We start from the raw sequence: 16,433 nt of genomic DNA, 5'->3' as shown, positions 1-16,433 counted from the left end.
CAGTGTGATACATGTACCTTTGTGAACTTATCATTTCTGAAAATGCATGCTGTTAAGCGTGATTACCTGTAAATACCACATTAATGCAATAAATACTCAAAATGATGTCCGTCAACCTCAATGTGTAACGAAGTTCCTCTCAACAGCGAGTAGTTCGCCTTCCGTAATGTTCGCAAATGCATTGACAATGCGCTGACGCATGTTGCTAGGCGTTGTCGGTGGATCACGATAGCAAATATCCTTCAACTTTCCCCACAGAAAGAAATCTGGGGACGTCAGATCCGGTGAACGTGCGGGCCATGATATGGTGCATCGACGACCTATCCACCTGTCATGAAATATGCTGCTCAATACCGCTTCAACCGCACGCGAGCTATGTACCGGACATCCATCATGTTGGAAGTACATCGCCATTCTGTCGTACAGTGAAACGTCTTGTAGTAACATCGGTAGAACATTACGTAGGAAATCAGCATACATTGCACCATTTAGATTGTCATCGATAAAATGGGGGCCAATTATCCTTCCTCCCATAATGCCGCACCATACATTAACCCGCCAAGGTCGATGATGTTCCACTTGTCGCAGCCATCGTGGATTTTCCGTTGCCCAATAGTGCATATTATGCCGGTTTACGTTACCGCAGTTGGTGAATAACGCTTCGTCGCTAAATAGAACGCGTGTAAAAGTTTGTCATCGTTCCGTAATTTCTCTTGTGCCCAGTGGCAGAACTGTACACGACGTTCAGAGTCGTCGCCATACAATTCCTGGTGCATAGAAATATGGTACGGGTGCAATCGATGTTGATGTAGAATTCTCAACACCGACGTTTCTGAGACTCCCGATTCTCGCGCACTTTGTCTGCTACTGCTGTGCGGATTAGCCGTGACAGCAGCTAAAACACCTACTTGGGCATCATAATTTCTTGCAGCTCGTGGTTGACGTTTCACATGTGGCTGAACACTTCCTGTTTCCTTAAATAACGTAACTATCCGGCGAACGGTCTGGACACTTGGATGATGTCGTCCAGGATACCGAGCAGCATACATAGCACACGCCCGTTGGGCATTTTGATCACAATAGCCATACATCAACACGATATCGACATTTTCCGCAATTAGTAAACGGTCCATTTTAACACGGTTAATGTATCTCGAAGCAAATACCGTCCGCACTGGCGGAATGTTACGTGATACCACGTACTTATACGTTTGAGACTATTACAGCGCCATCTATCACAAAGCGAAAAAAGTGGTCCAACTAAAACATTCATATTTCTTTACGTACTACACGAATATGTAATAAAAATGGGGGTTCCTATTTAAAAAACGCAGTTGATATCCGTTTGACCTATGGCAGCGCCATCTAGCGGGCCAACCATAGCGCCATCTGGTTTCCCCCTTCAAGCTAAACGAGTTTCGTTCTTTGTAGTTTTCTCGTTTGACGCTTATTTCGTGAGATATTTGGCCCGGTCACTATCAATGGACCACCCTGTACATGTAGATGTACATGTTTAAGTATTCGCTATTAGTTACGCTGTAGTCCAGACTCGTGCAAACTGTGCCCCTGGGGCGCCAGAGCCCGCGACCGCCCGCGGCCAGCGCCCCGGGCGAATTCGTAAGTTGCTGCAGTGGCCGAGCCGTGCCGCCTAGCTGGCCATGCGGACCGCCCGAACGCCAGCCGGCAGATATATTTGTTCGCCCGTTTTCCCTTCTGGCAGAGGACGTCTCACAAGTGCTTCAACTAGAGCTTATTGACCTACAGTGCCATATCCGCCTGAAGGACCGCTTTCTAATGCGTGACTTCCTAAAACTAAGAACCGTTCATTCCTTGGCGATAAAAATTTGACCAATTCTTTGAGGTTAGCAGTCTCACGGAGTACTGTACCAAGCCTAGACAAAATCGTTTCCTCGAAAAAGAAAAACGTGTAAAATGTTAATTGTCTTCTTCAACAATGTTGACTGTAAGAATAAAAGAGCTTTATAACCTTAATTCTATTTTAATAAGTTTTCAAATTTTGTCAGTTAAAATTATTACGTACAAAACAGCAAACTATGGATCAGATTTCTAAACTCTGAAAAGGGATACAAAAAATTGTAGCACGAAGTATAACAAAAAAATACTTACTTGTAACTACTAACAGTAAGAATGAGATTCTATATCCATTACATAAAATTAATTCTAAAATAGGAAGATTTTGTTTACGTTAGATCTGACCGCGGGACAGATCAGAGCAGAGCAGTGCTGTGCGGTCTCTCTCTCTCTCTCTCTCTCTCGATCGCTCGCTCCTATCCTATGGCGACACTAGCGACACACGGTCGCGGACGGGGCGCTGAACTACACTGTCTTGCGCCCACGGGGCGCGGGCGCGCCCGCCGGGCGCAATTCTTGGATGATCCTGCTGTAGTCGAACACGGGCGAGTATAGCGGTGGCAGTAAACAGCAGTGGCGCGATGTTCTCCAGATGCGGCGCTGGTTACTGGTGGCGAGTGTGCCGCTGCTGCTGGTGGTGGTGGAGGTGCGTCGGAGCACGGCGGGAAGCGGGCGGAGGGGGGTGACGCCGCTGGGTCTGGCGCTGGCCACCAGGCGACGCCTGCCGCCCCCGCCGCCCGTGGCGCGCGCAGCCTCGGGAGAGACGCTCTGGTTTACGCAGCGCCTCGACCACTTCAACACCTCCAACAACGACACCTGGAAGCAGGTACCACGAGTGTCCTCACAGTATTGGCCAAATTTTGTAGAACACTCGCAACAAATCACTTCCGGTCCACACCCGTCAGCTAGTGCTGATTGCTGTTGTGAACACCAGCGCTGGTGTACTGATTTCCAGAAACATAGGGCAGTTCCCCAGCACGCAGATAATGTCCCTTAATCCAGCTAAATGGTTGCAGTCTGACCTAATCTTTTCAAGGCCGGGTGATGTTCACAGGATGATGGGTGTTTCCTACGAGGGTGAGTCAAATGAAAACCTTAAAAATTTTTTTAATATTATTTATTGTGCAGAAGTGGTACAAAACTGTATCACTTTTCAACATAATCTCCGCAAGCCAATGCAAGTACTCCAGCGCTTACATAGTGCATAAATTCCTTTAGAAAAATTTCTTTTGGTAGTCCGCGCAACCACTCATGCACAGCGTGGCGTACCTCTTCATCAGAACGGAACTTCTTTCCTCCCATTGCGTCTTTGAGTGGTTCAAACATATGGAAATCACTTGGGGCAAGGTCTGGTGAGTATGGTGGATGAGGAAGACAAAATGCAGGTCTGTGATTTTTGCAACTATCGTACGGGCAGTGTGGGGCCTTGCATTGTCATGTTGCAAAAGGACACCTGCTGACAGAAATCCACGTCGCTTTGATTTGATTGCAGGCTGCAGATGATTTTTTAGGGATCTGTATATAGTGCACTGGTGACAGTGGTCCCTCTAGGTATGTAGTGCTCCAAAATGACGCCTTTTTCGTCCCAAAAGAGAGTCACCATAACCTTCCTTGCTGATGGTTCTGTTCGAAACTTCTTTGGTTTTGGTGATGAGGAATGGTGCCATTCCTTGCTGATGATTCTGTTCGAAACTTCTTTGGTTTTGGTGATGAGAAATGGGGCCATTCCTCGCTCGCTCTCTTTGTTTCTGGTTGGCGCAAGTGAACCCAGGTTTCGTCCCCAGTAACGATTCTTACAAGAAAGCCATCACCTTCTCGTTCAAAGCGCCGAAGAAGTTCTTCACAAGCATCAACACGTCATTCTCTCATTTCAGGAGTCAGCTGTTGTGGCACCTATCTTGCAGACACTTTGTGAAACTGGAGCACATCATGCACAATGTGGTTTGCTGGCCCATGACTAATCTGTAAACATGCTGCAATGTCATTCAGTGTCACTCGGCGTTTTTCGTTCATTATGGCTTCAACTGCTGCAATGTTCTCTCGAGTCACAACTCATTGTGCCTGACCTGGACGAGGAGCATCTTCCACTGAAGTCACACCATTTGCGAACTTCCTACTCCATTCGTAGACTTGCTGCTGTGACAAACATGCATCACCGTACTGAACCTTCATTCGTCGATAAATTTCAGTAGGTTTCAAACCTTCACTACGCAAAAACCGAATAACAGAACGCTGTTCTTCCCTGGTGCAAGTCGCAAGTGGGGCGGCCATCTTTATACTGAAAGTGCGACGGTATGTGTGCATCTGCACTATGCTGCCACCTAAAGGCCATTCTGCACGCTGTTTGTATCACGCTTACCAACTTACACGATAACGGAGCGAATTTTTGATTTGTTATTACAAAGTTAAGGTTTTCATTTGACTCACCCTTTGGGAAAGAAACTGCTACAACTATTGGCAGGCCTACTGAACTGGCTACATTCTGCTCTGTCTGTTCACTGGCAAAAGGTCTGCATATTACGTGTGGCGTTCAATAACTTATGCAACACTTCTATTTTCTGAAAGCAGGTTGGTTTTATTCAGGATTTCAATACACCGTATTATTGCCCGGTGTTCGGCTGTAAAACCCTGTTTTCCAACACATTATCCGTTCACTGCGACCGCCTTGCGCCACCTTATCGTGAGGGCCTGTATGCCTGCATGGTACCACTCTACTGGTTCATGTCGGAATGCCTTGCTGCATCAATAATCTCCCCATCATCCACATATTGCTTCCCGCAGAGGTCATCCTTCATTGTGCCGGACACACGAAAGTCGGAATATGCGAGATCCCAGCTGTACGGTGGTTGAGGAACAACAGTTCAGTAAAGTTTTCGGAGCTCCTCTCGGGCACGCAGGCTTGCCTGAGACCTTACGTTGTCATCGAAAAGGAGAAGCTCGTTTACATTTTTTGTGGTGAAGAACTCGTTGAAGTCGTTTCTTCAGTTTCCTGATGGTAGCACAATACACGTCAGAGCTGATCGTTGCACCGTGAGGGAGGACATCAAGCAGAATAGCCTCTTCAGAATCCCAGAAGACCGTGGCTGAGGATGCAGTTTTGAACTTTTTCTTCGGAAGAGAACTGGTGTGGCGCTACTCCACGGATTGCCGTTTTCTTTGCTGTTCGAAGTGATGAATCCTTGTTTCATTCCCTGTGGCGATATTAGACAAAAAATAGAGTACTATCAGTCTCGTAACGAACAAGCAGTTCCGCACAAATGGGCCTTCGTTGCTCTTTATGGTCTTCTGTTGGGCAGTAAGGAGACCTTTGATTACCCCAACTGGTGGAAGAGTGTGTCAGCGCTACCAGCAGAGACGTCCAGTTGTGCAGCGAGGTCTCTGACTGTGATCTGTCGATCACATCCAATGAGAGTGTTCGCCGGCACGTTCTAACACATCAGGAGCCACAGTTATCCGGCCGGCACGCGGAAGATCAGACAGTTTTGCGCCACCTTGTTGCTTTGCTGATAGACAATTCACCCAACGACTGACTGTGCTTTGGTTCACTGCCAGGCCTCCGCAGACATTCTGCAGGCAGCTATGAATATCTGTTATTCTCTGGTTTCCTGTCAAAATAAACTCAATGACAGGCCTCTGCTTGGAACGCACCACCATTTCAGACGCCTTTTTTGAAAGGTACGTGTAGTTCCGCTACCTACCAGAACATCATGAAATTATAGGGGCTGAATTGGGAATATTCCACGATACCCCACAACAAATTCTGCAATTTTCAACCAGAACTAACTGAGAAAAAAATGTGTTGTATTACTTACTGAAAGCCCCTCGTAAAACAATTTTGTGGAGCAGTTTTGCAGCTCTCGTAACCGACAGTCGGCTGGCAGCCCTCGTAGGGTACACAGAGTCAGTTTATGTCCTCTGGGGAGGAGGTAATGTGACAGAACGTATTTTAGAAGTTCTCCCCGTGTGATACAATTTGGAGTTCGCGACTGCCTTCCTTCGCGTTGCTGTAGCTCCTGGCTTAATGGTTTGTCTGTTTTCAAAGCAGACGTTGTTGCTGTGTAATGGGCATACACCTTGCTCTGCAGAAAGAGGCTGTATAGGAGAAGGAGGCGCCATCAGCTAGCCGATGGTGTCACTAAACGAACGACTTGGCGACTGGAGAGGTTCCTTAGAAGATAACACATTCCTATTTATTCCGGTAGAATTTCAAAATATGACTTTATGCTATCATACTATCTGTTTATAAGGAAAATGGTAGTAACGGGTTGGTGGCAGTGTAGTGATTGTTCGCGGAGTTAGTTTTCCAATCCAGTGGTTGGACATGAAAGTCTTTTGAAAGAATTTGGATTGCTTCCGGGCACTGACTTTTGATATAGGAGTAGTCACAATTTTAATCTTGTTCTAATATTCTGCGTGGTGTCTGTTTGTTCTAAGACGTGTCTCCCTACCACTTTCGCGCAACGACGCTCTGAGCGAGTTTTTTAGGGAATTGACTAGTTTCAACCTGGGACCTGTTGCTGGTAAGGAGACGCCAGACCACACATGACATGTAGAGTTCAGAAGAGTTCAGTGAGACTAGCGATGATATAACCAAATACTTAATGATTTCAGCGTCAGCTCCACTGCACTCCCTGTAAAAGAATCTTAAAACTAACTAAATTTAGTGGAAGGGGTTCAAGGCTATTTTTAGTTAGCTGGTAAAATAACGTCGAAAAAGCAGTTAAGTTTACCATTGGAAATTTTATTCTACTCACAAACCATTGTTTATAAATTGCACTATTGATAAAAAGAAATATTTTAATACAGGATGATAAAAACCAACTGCTTTCAACAAAAATGTGAACGAATATTCCCTGAATGGGTTTCCAAGTTCTACAATGGATCGAAGGATGACCTCTGCCATATCACATCTATAATCTAGGTTTAAGTTAAGTTTCATAAAAGAGAAAACTATCCAAATGATCTACAGTGACCCTCAATTATCTTTAATTACTTATTTAATTTATCTTAAGTTACAGTGGCTGATGTGGCTTCTCAATAATTATATAACAGAAAAATCATCGCGTTTCAGATTTTAACTTCAAGTAGCAAATGTGAACACCATGAGAATTAATTGACGATCAACACTAGTATTACGTAAAAAGGGGATGTAACAGATGAGACTTCTGCAGTTCTGAGTGAAGCGTTATGCGCTGTTATGCGGCATTGCCTGCGTTCATTACCTTGACAGTGTTTAGGCAGCGTCAGGGGGCAGCGGGCGGCGCAGCTCCACACAGCTCGCCGTCTCGGAAGAAACTCTTTCTAACTTCTCCTTACTACAATTTACCAAAGTTGGTTTAAAAAAGCTATCTGGCTGTGTTTTCAACTGACCAATCAGGGTCTCAATGGTAACCTTAAGCTCCGCCTACAAAAATTCTGTCCATCCAATGAGAAACGTTATACTTTTCGTGGTGGGGCAATGTTTTTAACGTTTGCAACGTAACAGAAACGCGAAAAAGTCTCACGCTAAAACTTGCAGCTGGTGTGGTCCTTTTAGTGTTATCGTAAGATCTATACTGTTCTTCTGGAGAGATCTATCTTTTAACATGGACTGGGGGGTGGTTTTGGAGGTCGGCTGGCGACGTGAGTGTCTGTCCCTTATCGTAGGGCCTCCTAGCCTACACGATTCTGCTCTCGGCTTCTGTTCTCGTTTCTCCCCTCAGACCTGCGTCTGTTTCACGTTGGGAAGGTATGACACGCATTTAGGCGATCTTGTGTTAGTCTGTGGTATTCCATTTGCTCACTCTTTGATCGTATTACTTTGGTTAATTTAATGTCAGGATTTAGTCGGAGCTCTGTGACATACTGCCGGATTTTCTATCATGTCAGGGTTTACATGGAAGGTGTTGGATTTGTGTGACACCTTACATTGTCTCATGGCTCAAAACTAGGCTGGCGACTTTATTTGGACTGACTGTATACACTACTGGCCATTAAAATTGCTACACCAAGAAGAAATGCAGATGATAAACGGGTAATCATTGGACAAATATATTATACTAGAACTGACATGTGATTACACTTTCACACAATTTGAGTGCATAGATCCTGAGAAATCAGTACCCAGAACAACCACCTCTGGACGTAATAACGGCCTTGATTCGCCTGGGCATTGAGTCAGAGCTTTGATGGCGTGTACAGGTACAGCTGCCCATGCATCTTCAACACGATACCACAGTTCAGCAAGAGTAGTGACTGGCATATTGTGACGAGCCAGTTGCTCGGCCACCATTGACCAGACGTTTTCAATTGGTGAGAGATCTGGAGAATGTGCTGGCCAGGGCAGCAGTCGAACATTTTCTGTATCCATATAGGCCCGTACAGGACATGCAACATGCGGTCGTGCATTATCCTGCTGAAATGTAGGGTTTCGCAGGGATCGAATGAAGGGTAGAACCACGGGTCGTATCACATCTGAAATGTAGCGTCCAGTGTTCAAAGTGCTGTCAATGGAAACAAGAGGTGACCGAGACGTGTCACCAATGGCACCCCATACCATCACGCCGGGTGATACGCCAGTATGGCGATGACATAACCACGCTTCCAAAGTGCGATCACTGCGATGTCGCTAAACACGGATGCGACCATCGTGATGCTGTAAACAGAACCTCGATTCATCCGAAAAAATGACGTTTTGCCATTCGTGCACCCAGGTTCGTCGTTGAGTACACCATCGTAGGCGCTCCTGTCTGTGATGCAGCGTCAAGGGTAACCGCAGCCATGGTCTCCGAGCTGATAGTCCAAGCTGCTGCAAACGTCGTCGAACTGTTCGTGCAGATGGTTGTTGTCTTGCAAACGTCCCCATCTGTTGGCTCAGGGATGGGGACGTGGCTGCACGATCCGTTACAGCCATGCGGATAAGATGCCTCTCATCTCGACTGCTAGTGATACGAGGCCGTTGGGATCCAGCACGGCGTTCCGTATTACCCTCCTGAACCCACCGATTCCATATTCTGCTAACAGTCACTGGATTTCGACCAATGCGAGCAACAATGTCGCGATACGATAAACCGCAATCGCGATAGGTTACAATTCGACTTTTATCAAAGTTGTAAACGTGATGGTACGCATTTCTCCTCCTTACACGAGGCATCACCACAACGTTTCACCAGGCAACGCAGGTCAACTGCTGTTTGCGTATGAGAAATCGGTTGGAAACTTTCCTCATGTCAGCACGTTGTAGGTGTCGCCATTGGCGCCAACCTTGTGTGAACGCTCTGAAAAGCTAATCATTTGCATATCACAGCATTTTCTTCCTGTCGGTTAAAATTCGCGTATGTAGCACGTCATCTTCGTGGTGTAGCAATTTTAATGGGCAGTAGTGTATTAATAGCAGTGTAGTGCCGGGTATGCCAACAAACGTTTCCGAGAAGTCTATGGAGCAATACGTAGTGTGGTTTGCTGCCCGCAGTCGCCAGTGGGATTTCGCCCGATGCACGGGAAACTCCGAGGAGATAGACGAGAAGGAGCGGTCCAGACTCTACACAGATGTCTAGTAAACTTTTAAAATTCCTTCGCTACGCCATGACGAACTAGGAATGAAATGAAAGATGTTCATGAAAAATCGTAACCGGAGGAAAGGAAACATTGGAAGAAAGTATCTTAAGTGTAAATGCGCTAAACTGTTAATTACGATTAACAAGTAAAAACTTTCGTGTTTCATGTAGGCTATGAAATACACCGAAATCAACGAAACAGTCTGGTGTATCAATATTTTGCAAAGGTTTTATGTGGTTAAGGAAATCATTTTGAGAACTGCTTTGTTCAAGTGTTAGGATTGTAAACGATGTATCCAGGCGTTCTTCAACAAATAACAATATTTTTGGAAATTTGTGGTAAGATCTTACGGGAGCAAACTGCTCAGGTCATCAGTTCCTAAGCTTACGCACTGCTAAATCTAACTTAAACTAACTTACGCTAAGGACAACACACACACCCATGCCTAAGGGAGGATCGAACCTCCGACAGCCGGCCAGAGTGGCCGTGCGGTTCTAGGCGCTACAGTCTGGAGCCGCGAGACCGCTACGGTCGCAGGTTCGAATCCTGCCTCGGGCATGGATGTATGTGATGTCCCTAGGTTAGTTAGGTTTACGTAGTTCTAAGTTCTAGGGGACTGATGACCTCAGAAGTTGAGTCCCATAGTGCTCAGAGCCATTTGAACCATTTTGAACCTCCGACAGGAGGTGCCGCGCGGACCGTGACAAGGCACCCAAGACCGCGCGGCTACCCCGCGCAGCAACATAGTGTTGTCAATCAGTTCCCCGAGTACGACGGCAGTTGCGAATTGGTAAATTAATTGTTCGATTTCTTTGCTTACATGTGTATTCTCAGGTTTCTGACTGTCGTTTACAAACATAATGTTTACCACGTATATCGCACTGCTCAACTTCGTTAATCTTGCATCCCCACAAGCATTTGTTTTTTTATTCGTTGTTGACAATCACGCGTAGCTACACACAAAGTCGACTGTAAGATTTCTGTACTTGAGTCTGCTACACACTGAGGTGACAAAAGTCGTGGGATACCTTCTAATAACGTGTCGGACTGCCTCCTGTCCGGCACAGCGCAGCAACTCGACGTGGCATGGACTCAACAATTCGCTGGAAATCCTCTCCAGAAATATTGCGACATGCTGCCTCTATAGCCGTCCATAATTGCGAAAGAGTTGCCGGTGCAGCATTTTGCGCATGAACTGATCGTTCGCTTATGGCCCATAAATGATCAATAGGATTCATGCCGGGCAGTTTGGGTTGCCATATCATTCCCTCGAATTGTCTAGAATAATCAAACCAACGGCGACAACTGTGGCCCTGTGACATGGCGCATTGTCATCCATAAAAACTGCATCGTTGCTTGGGAGCGTGAGGTCCATGAATGGCTGTAAATGGTCTCCAAAGAACCAGTCCATTCCGTTTAAACAGAGCCCACACCACTATGAAGTCATCACCAGCTTGCACAGTGCTTTTTTTTCACTACTTGGGTTCGTGGCTTCATGGGACTGGGCGACACTCTAACCCTACCATCAGCTCTTACCAAGTGAAATCGGGACTCATCTGACCAGTCCGCGGTTTTCAATCGTCTGAGATCCAACCGATACGGTCACGTCTAGGGTCCAACCGGTACGGTCACGAACGCAAGAGTGGCGTTACAGGGGATATGGTGCTGTTAGCAAAGGCACTCGCGTCGGTCGTCTGCTGCCGTAACCCATTATCGCCAAATTTCGGCGCCCTGTCCTAAAAGATAACTTTGTCGCACCTCTCACATGGATTTCTGCGGTTATTTCACGCAGTGTTCCTTGTTTGTTAGCACTGACGACTGTACGCAAACGCCGCTGCTCTCGATCGTTAAGTGAAAGCCGTCTGTCACTGCGCTGTTCGTGGTGAGAGAGGTAATGCCTGGAATTTGGTACTTTCGGCACACTCTTCACACTGTTGATCTGATCTCAGAATATTGAATTCTCTGACGATTTCCGAAATGGAATGCCCCATGCGTCTAGCTGCAACTACCATTGCGCGTTCAAAGACCGTTAATTCTCGTCGTGAAGTAGTATAATTAAGCCGGAAACCTCTTCAGATGAATCACCTGAGTGCAAATGGCAGCTCCGCCAGTACACTGCCATTTTATACCTTGTGGACACGATACTACCGCCATCTGTATGTGTGCATGTTGCTGTCCCACGACGTTTGTCACCTCAGAGACTGCAGTCAAGATCGCGTTGGTACGGTGCCACTGCTCGTTCAGAGATACTGCTCTGTACTCGGCAGTCCGTCCCTGTTAAACGTTCCCGGAGGAACCGATGTTCGAGCCGCGAGTAACATTGTGACCATGCGACACCATTACTGAATGAGTTATACGGCTGCAGTGCGGGACGGCTGCGATGAAACATTCCATGAGCCGAAATACAACCTGATCGCATGGAGCCATCCGTGTGTAATAAGCTGCCAGACGGTACTCTTAGCCCGTGTATTACAGTGACATGGTAAGAATAATATTAACTACTGATATTTCAACAGCATGAAAAAAGCATTGTAATAAAAATCACATACTTTATACTAAAACAGGTGAAACCTCGCTTTTCTGTTGGTGGCACATTCCAGTAAACAGTAAACGCAACTCATCTCAACGAATATTTTGTTGTCTTGTTGCCGGCCCGTGTGGCCGAGCGATTCTAGGCGCTTCAGTCTGGAACCGCGCGACCGCTGCGGTTGCAGGTTCGAATCCTGCCTCGGGCACGGATGTGTGTGATGTCCTTAGGTTAGTTAGGTTTAAGTAGTTCTAGTTCTAGGGGACTGATGACCTCAGATGTTAAGTCCCACAGTGCTCAGAGCCATTTGAACCATTTGTTGTCTTGTTGTATGGCACAGGCCGCGTTAGATTACGCGTCCTGGTTTCAAATGTGCAGATGGCATCAGCGTGTGGGTCAATGTGTTCCGCTTGCGAAGTCGTTCTGGCAACTTTAAAAGAACAAAGAGTGTTTGTGAAATTTTGTTTCCTACTTTGAAAATCGGCAACGGAGACACACCAAATGCTTCAAGAGGCTTTCCAGGGAAATACTATGAGCCACACAAAAGTTTTCGACTGTTATGGGCTCTTTAGAAATGGTGAGATGAGTGTTGAACAACAACATCGTTCTGAACGCCCTGCAACATCGCAAGACCAGGAAAATATCGAGAAAATCCGCCAAAAAGTCAATGAGGATCGTCGTTTAACGACCGACCAAATTTCAGTACAGACAGGAATGAGTTGGAGCTCGTGCCAGCGGATTTTGTGTCAGGATTTGCACATGCGGCATGTTGCCGCTAAATTTGTTCCACGCCTTCTCACACAGGAGAAAAAAACCCTGCATATGAATGTGCGCCAGGACTTGAAAACAGCGACTGAAAGTGATCCAAAATTTTTGAACAAAATCATTACAGGTGATGAGAGTTGATGTTACGGGTATGGCCCAGAAACCAAGCAAGTGACAAATCAATGGACAACTCCCAACTCTCCCAGACCAAAAAAAAGCAATTCAAGTGTGGTCGAATGTAAAGACGAAGACATTGTCTTTTCTGGCGTTCGTGAAATTATGCATTGGGAATTCATATCTCCTGGTAGCAATTTTATTTGGAATTATTAAGGCATCTGCGAGGGTATGTGTGGAGGAAATATCCGGAACTTTGGGGATCAGGTGACTGGTTCATTCATCACGAAAACACCCCCGCACATGCAGCATTATGAGTGACCCACTATTTTGTCATTTCAGGGATGGTCTGTCGTACCCCACCCGCCGTATCCGCAAGCTCTTACCCATTCTGACTTTTTTCTATTCCCACAAACGAAAAAAAACTGTAAAGGGAAGCGTTGCAATGATGTGGAAGCAGTAAAAACAGCTTCAGAAAGAGCACTGGCGATATCAAAGTTGAAGAAGTCCAGACATGCTTCAAACAGTAGTAAAAGTGCATCACATGTAATAGAGAGTACTTTGAAGGTGACTCAAGGAACTTTGTAAAAAATTGAGAACTTTTGACTGGCATTTAATATTGTTATTCTGAATGATACAGTATGTTTAATTTTGCATTTAATTAAAATTTACCTTGGTAGAATGCGGTATTAGTTATGTTCGATAATGTAACGATGAATGTAAAAATAAAATAAACTACTTTTTTAGTTACTTATTTCGCTTTTTGTCTGAAGTGCGAATCGAGAGGAATCGCCAATCTGAGGATGGTGTAGTGTAGTGAGTGTGTGTGCGAGATATCTTTTTCTGGGAAGGGAGGGCGTGACTGGCTTTCAGAGACGATGTGTGTGTGACAATCTGTTGAGAATGAGGAGGGGAGGAGAGGCAGTGATCGCAAGGCGTGCAGGAGGAGGGAGCAACTTTGTGCTGGCCAATGGGGCGCTTAACCCAGAGTGTGTGGAGGGTGTAGTTTGGGCTGGAGGTATGACTTGAAATCCACTCTTTCAGGTTACCGTGAACATGAACCAGGAGTATTATTTCGTCATTCTTGGTGACCAGATGTGGCCCTTTCTTCCACATCTTCATGATGAATACGCTATCTTGGAAGATGACAAGAGCTGTGTTCACATGACTTCACACATATGTTCATGGTTTAGCGAACGCTCAGGCATTCTGTCGCATCACGATTGGCTTTATGGTAATCCCATAGAAAATGTCTGGTACTGTTTGAAACAGTCAACATCCATGCGATTTGGTAGGTCTGTGGGATCCAATAATCAGCAAGTAGCTTCAACTGGATGTGGCATTCGTGAAGAAACTTTTACAATCTTTTCCTTGACGAACGGAGACCTTTATGAAGACTACAGGTGATGTTACACCATATCTAAGTGATGTTTGCAAGGGTGTCTTTTTTTCTGGTGTACATACATACCAGTTTGGATTTATGAGGCTATTACTCAGTTTAAAAGAATGCTTGACAATAATTCAATAGATCATTAATACGATTTCTTGGAAGTATCTCTTTGTTTAACTTAAATAGTTAATTGGGTATCGCTACGATTCCACCTGCTATGCACTGCTGAAAATTAATATCTTTATCAGATGTCTGGTAGAGACAGAATTTCTTTCACCCCTGAGTCCTTAGTCCATCTGTACTGTAAGGTATCAGTGCCTAAGTATATATTTTCCAGAATCTCCAAGAATTATACGTTTTATGTGCCGCTCAGTAGGAATTTCATCTCTTGGATATATTCAGTACACTTATTAGTGGAAACCTGCCTTACAAGCCGATAGGAACAAACAATGAGCTCTAATCTAGCGGTCCAGTCGAAAGGTACCTAAGAAGCTCTTTCACTGACTACATCTTTCATTCGATTCCCTGATATAATAATTTGTTCTACATGTTTTAATGCCCATACTATTACTAGGCTTATATTTTTGCCCATATTTCAACTGAAATAATAACTTCAACGTTTTTTCTGACGATTTATGGACATTGTAACCATTTTCAAATGCTGTGGATAGCTTTGCAGCTGCATTCACTAGGAAAGTGAAACACACATCAAATATACACTGATGGACGTTGAAAGTGTTACACCATGAAGCATCATTCCGATATTTTTCAAATTTAGTGCAGATATTCATCGTATAAAGGGTATTACATTACTTAACTCTCATTGCATTTCTAACTTATCACTACATAACTGTGAAGTATGAACTCCGATAGACAGGCCACTACTGATGACAAAGATCAATTAATTTCTCATTCAGGGTAAACATACCTCACAATCTGCAAGCGCATCCACTTCTCAGCCTAAAGCGAATCAGAATTCCGAAAAACTCCAGCAGAGTATAACCAACAGTAAACAGGTGGGTCTGGAGCAGACGTTCTCCCAGCACAAAAGCAATTTGTAACATTACGTGTTAATATCGTCGCAAGTCTAATGGGGCATTCTTGTGTCAAGCAATCTAAAAAGCAGAAGGCAGTACTAAGGTTAACCTAACCTTGCTTTACACACACACACTGAACTCTGTTCACACTACAACACAGTAACCTAACCTTGCAGATAAATGTATTACTAACTTTAAGGCCAGACAAATAAATGGCCAATGATATAGCGCGCTTCAGTCTGGAACCTCGCGACCGCTACGGTCGCAGGTTCGAATCCTGCCCCGGGCATGTCTGTGTGTGATGTCCTTAGGTTAGTTAGGTTTAACTACACTCCTGGAAATGGAAAAAAGAACACATTGACACCGGTGTGTCAGACCCACCATACTTGCTCCGGACACTGCGAGAGGGCTGTACAAGCAATGATCACACGCACGGCACAGCGGACACACCAGGAACCGCGGTGTTGGCCGTCGAATGGCGCTAGCTGCGCAGCATTTGTGCACCGCCGCCGTCAGTGTCAGCCAGTTTGCCGTGGCATACGGAGCTCCATCGCAGTCTTTAACACTGGTAGCATGCCGCGACAGCGTGGACGTGAACCGTATGTGCAGTTGACGGACTTTGAGCGAGGCCGTATAGTGGGCATGCGGGAGGCCGTGTGGACGTACCGCCGAATTGCTCAACACGTGGGGCGTGAGGTCTCCACAGTACATCGATGTTGTCGCCAGGGGTCGGCGGAAGGTGCACGTGCCCGTCGACCTGGGACCGGACCGCAGCGACGCACGGATGCACGCCAAGACCGTAGGATCCTACGCAGTGCCGTAGGGGACCGCACCGCCACTTCCCAGCAAATTAGGGACACTGTTGCTCCTGGGGTATCGGCGAGGACCATTCGAAACCGTCTCCATGAAGCTGGGCTACGGTCCCGCACACCGTTAGGCCGTCTTCCGCTCACGCCCCAACATCGTGCAGCCCGCCTCCAGTGGTGTCGCGACAGGCGTGAATGGAGGGACGAATGGAGACGTGTCGTCTTCAGCGATGAGAGTCGCTTCCGCCTTGGTGCCAATGATGGTCGTATGCGTGTTTGGCGCCGTGCAGGTGAGCGCCACAATCAGGATTGCATACGACCGAGGCACACAGGGCCAACACCCGGCATCATGGTGTGGGGAACGATCTCCTACACTGGCCGTACAC

At 46.0% G+C, this 16,433-nt stretch overlaps 1 protein-coding gene across 1 annotated transcript in view; it reads left to right on the top strand.

Annotated features, from left to right (window-relative positions):
* The first annotated feature begins 2,464 nt into the window (after window positions 1-2,464).
* Window positions 2,465-16,433, top strand: part of LOC126481882 (thymus-specific serine protease-like) — a 141,268-nt gene continuing 127,299 nt past the window's right edge. Inside the window, exon 1 of the mRNA XM_050105841.1 lies at window positions 2,465-2,698. Coding sequence (XP_049961798.1) covers window positions 2,465-2,698 — 234 coding nt within the window. The remainder of the gene's footprint in view (window positions 2,699-16,433) is intronic.

This window comes from Schistocerca serialis, chromosome 5 (genome assembly GCF_023864345.2).
Source record: "Schistocerca serialis cubense isolate TAMUIC-IGC-003099 chromosome 5, iqSchSeri2.2, whole genome shotgun sequence".
Taxonomy (NCBI): Eukaryota; Metazoa; Arthropoda; class Insecta; order Orthoptera; family Acrididae; genus Schistocerca; species Schistocerca serialis.
The sequence above is the reverse complement of the archived record's forward strand: the minus strand, read 5'-3'. Positions and strand labels throughout refer to the sequence as shown.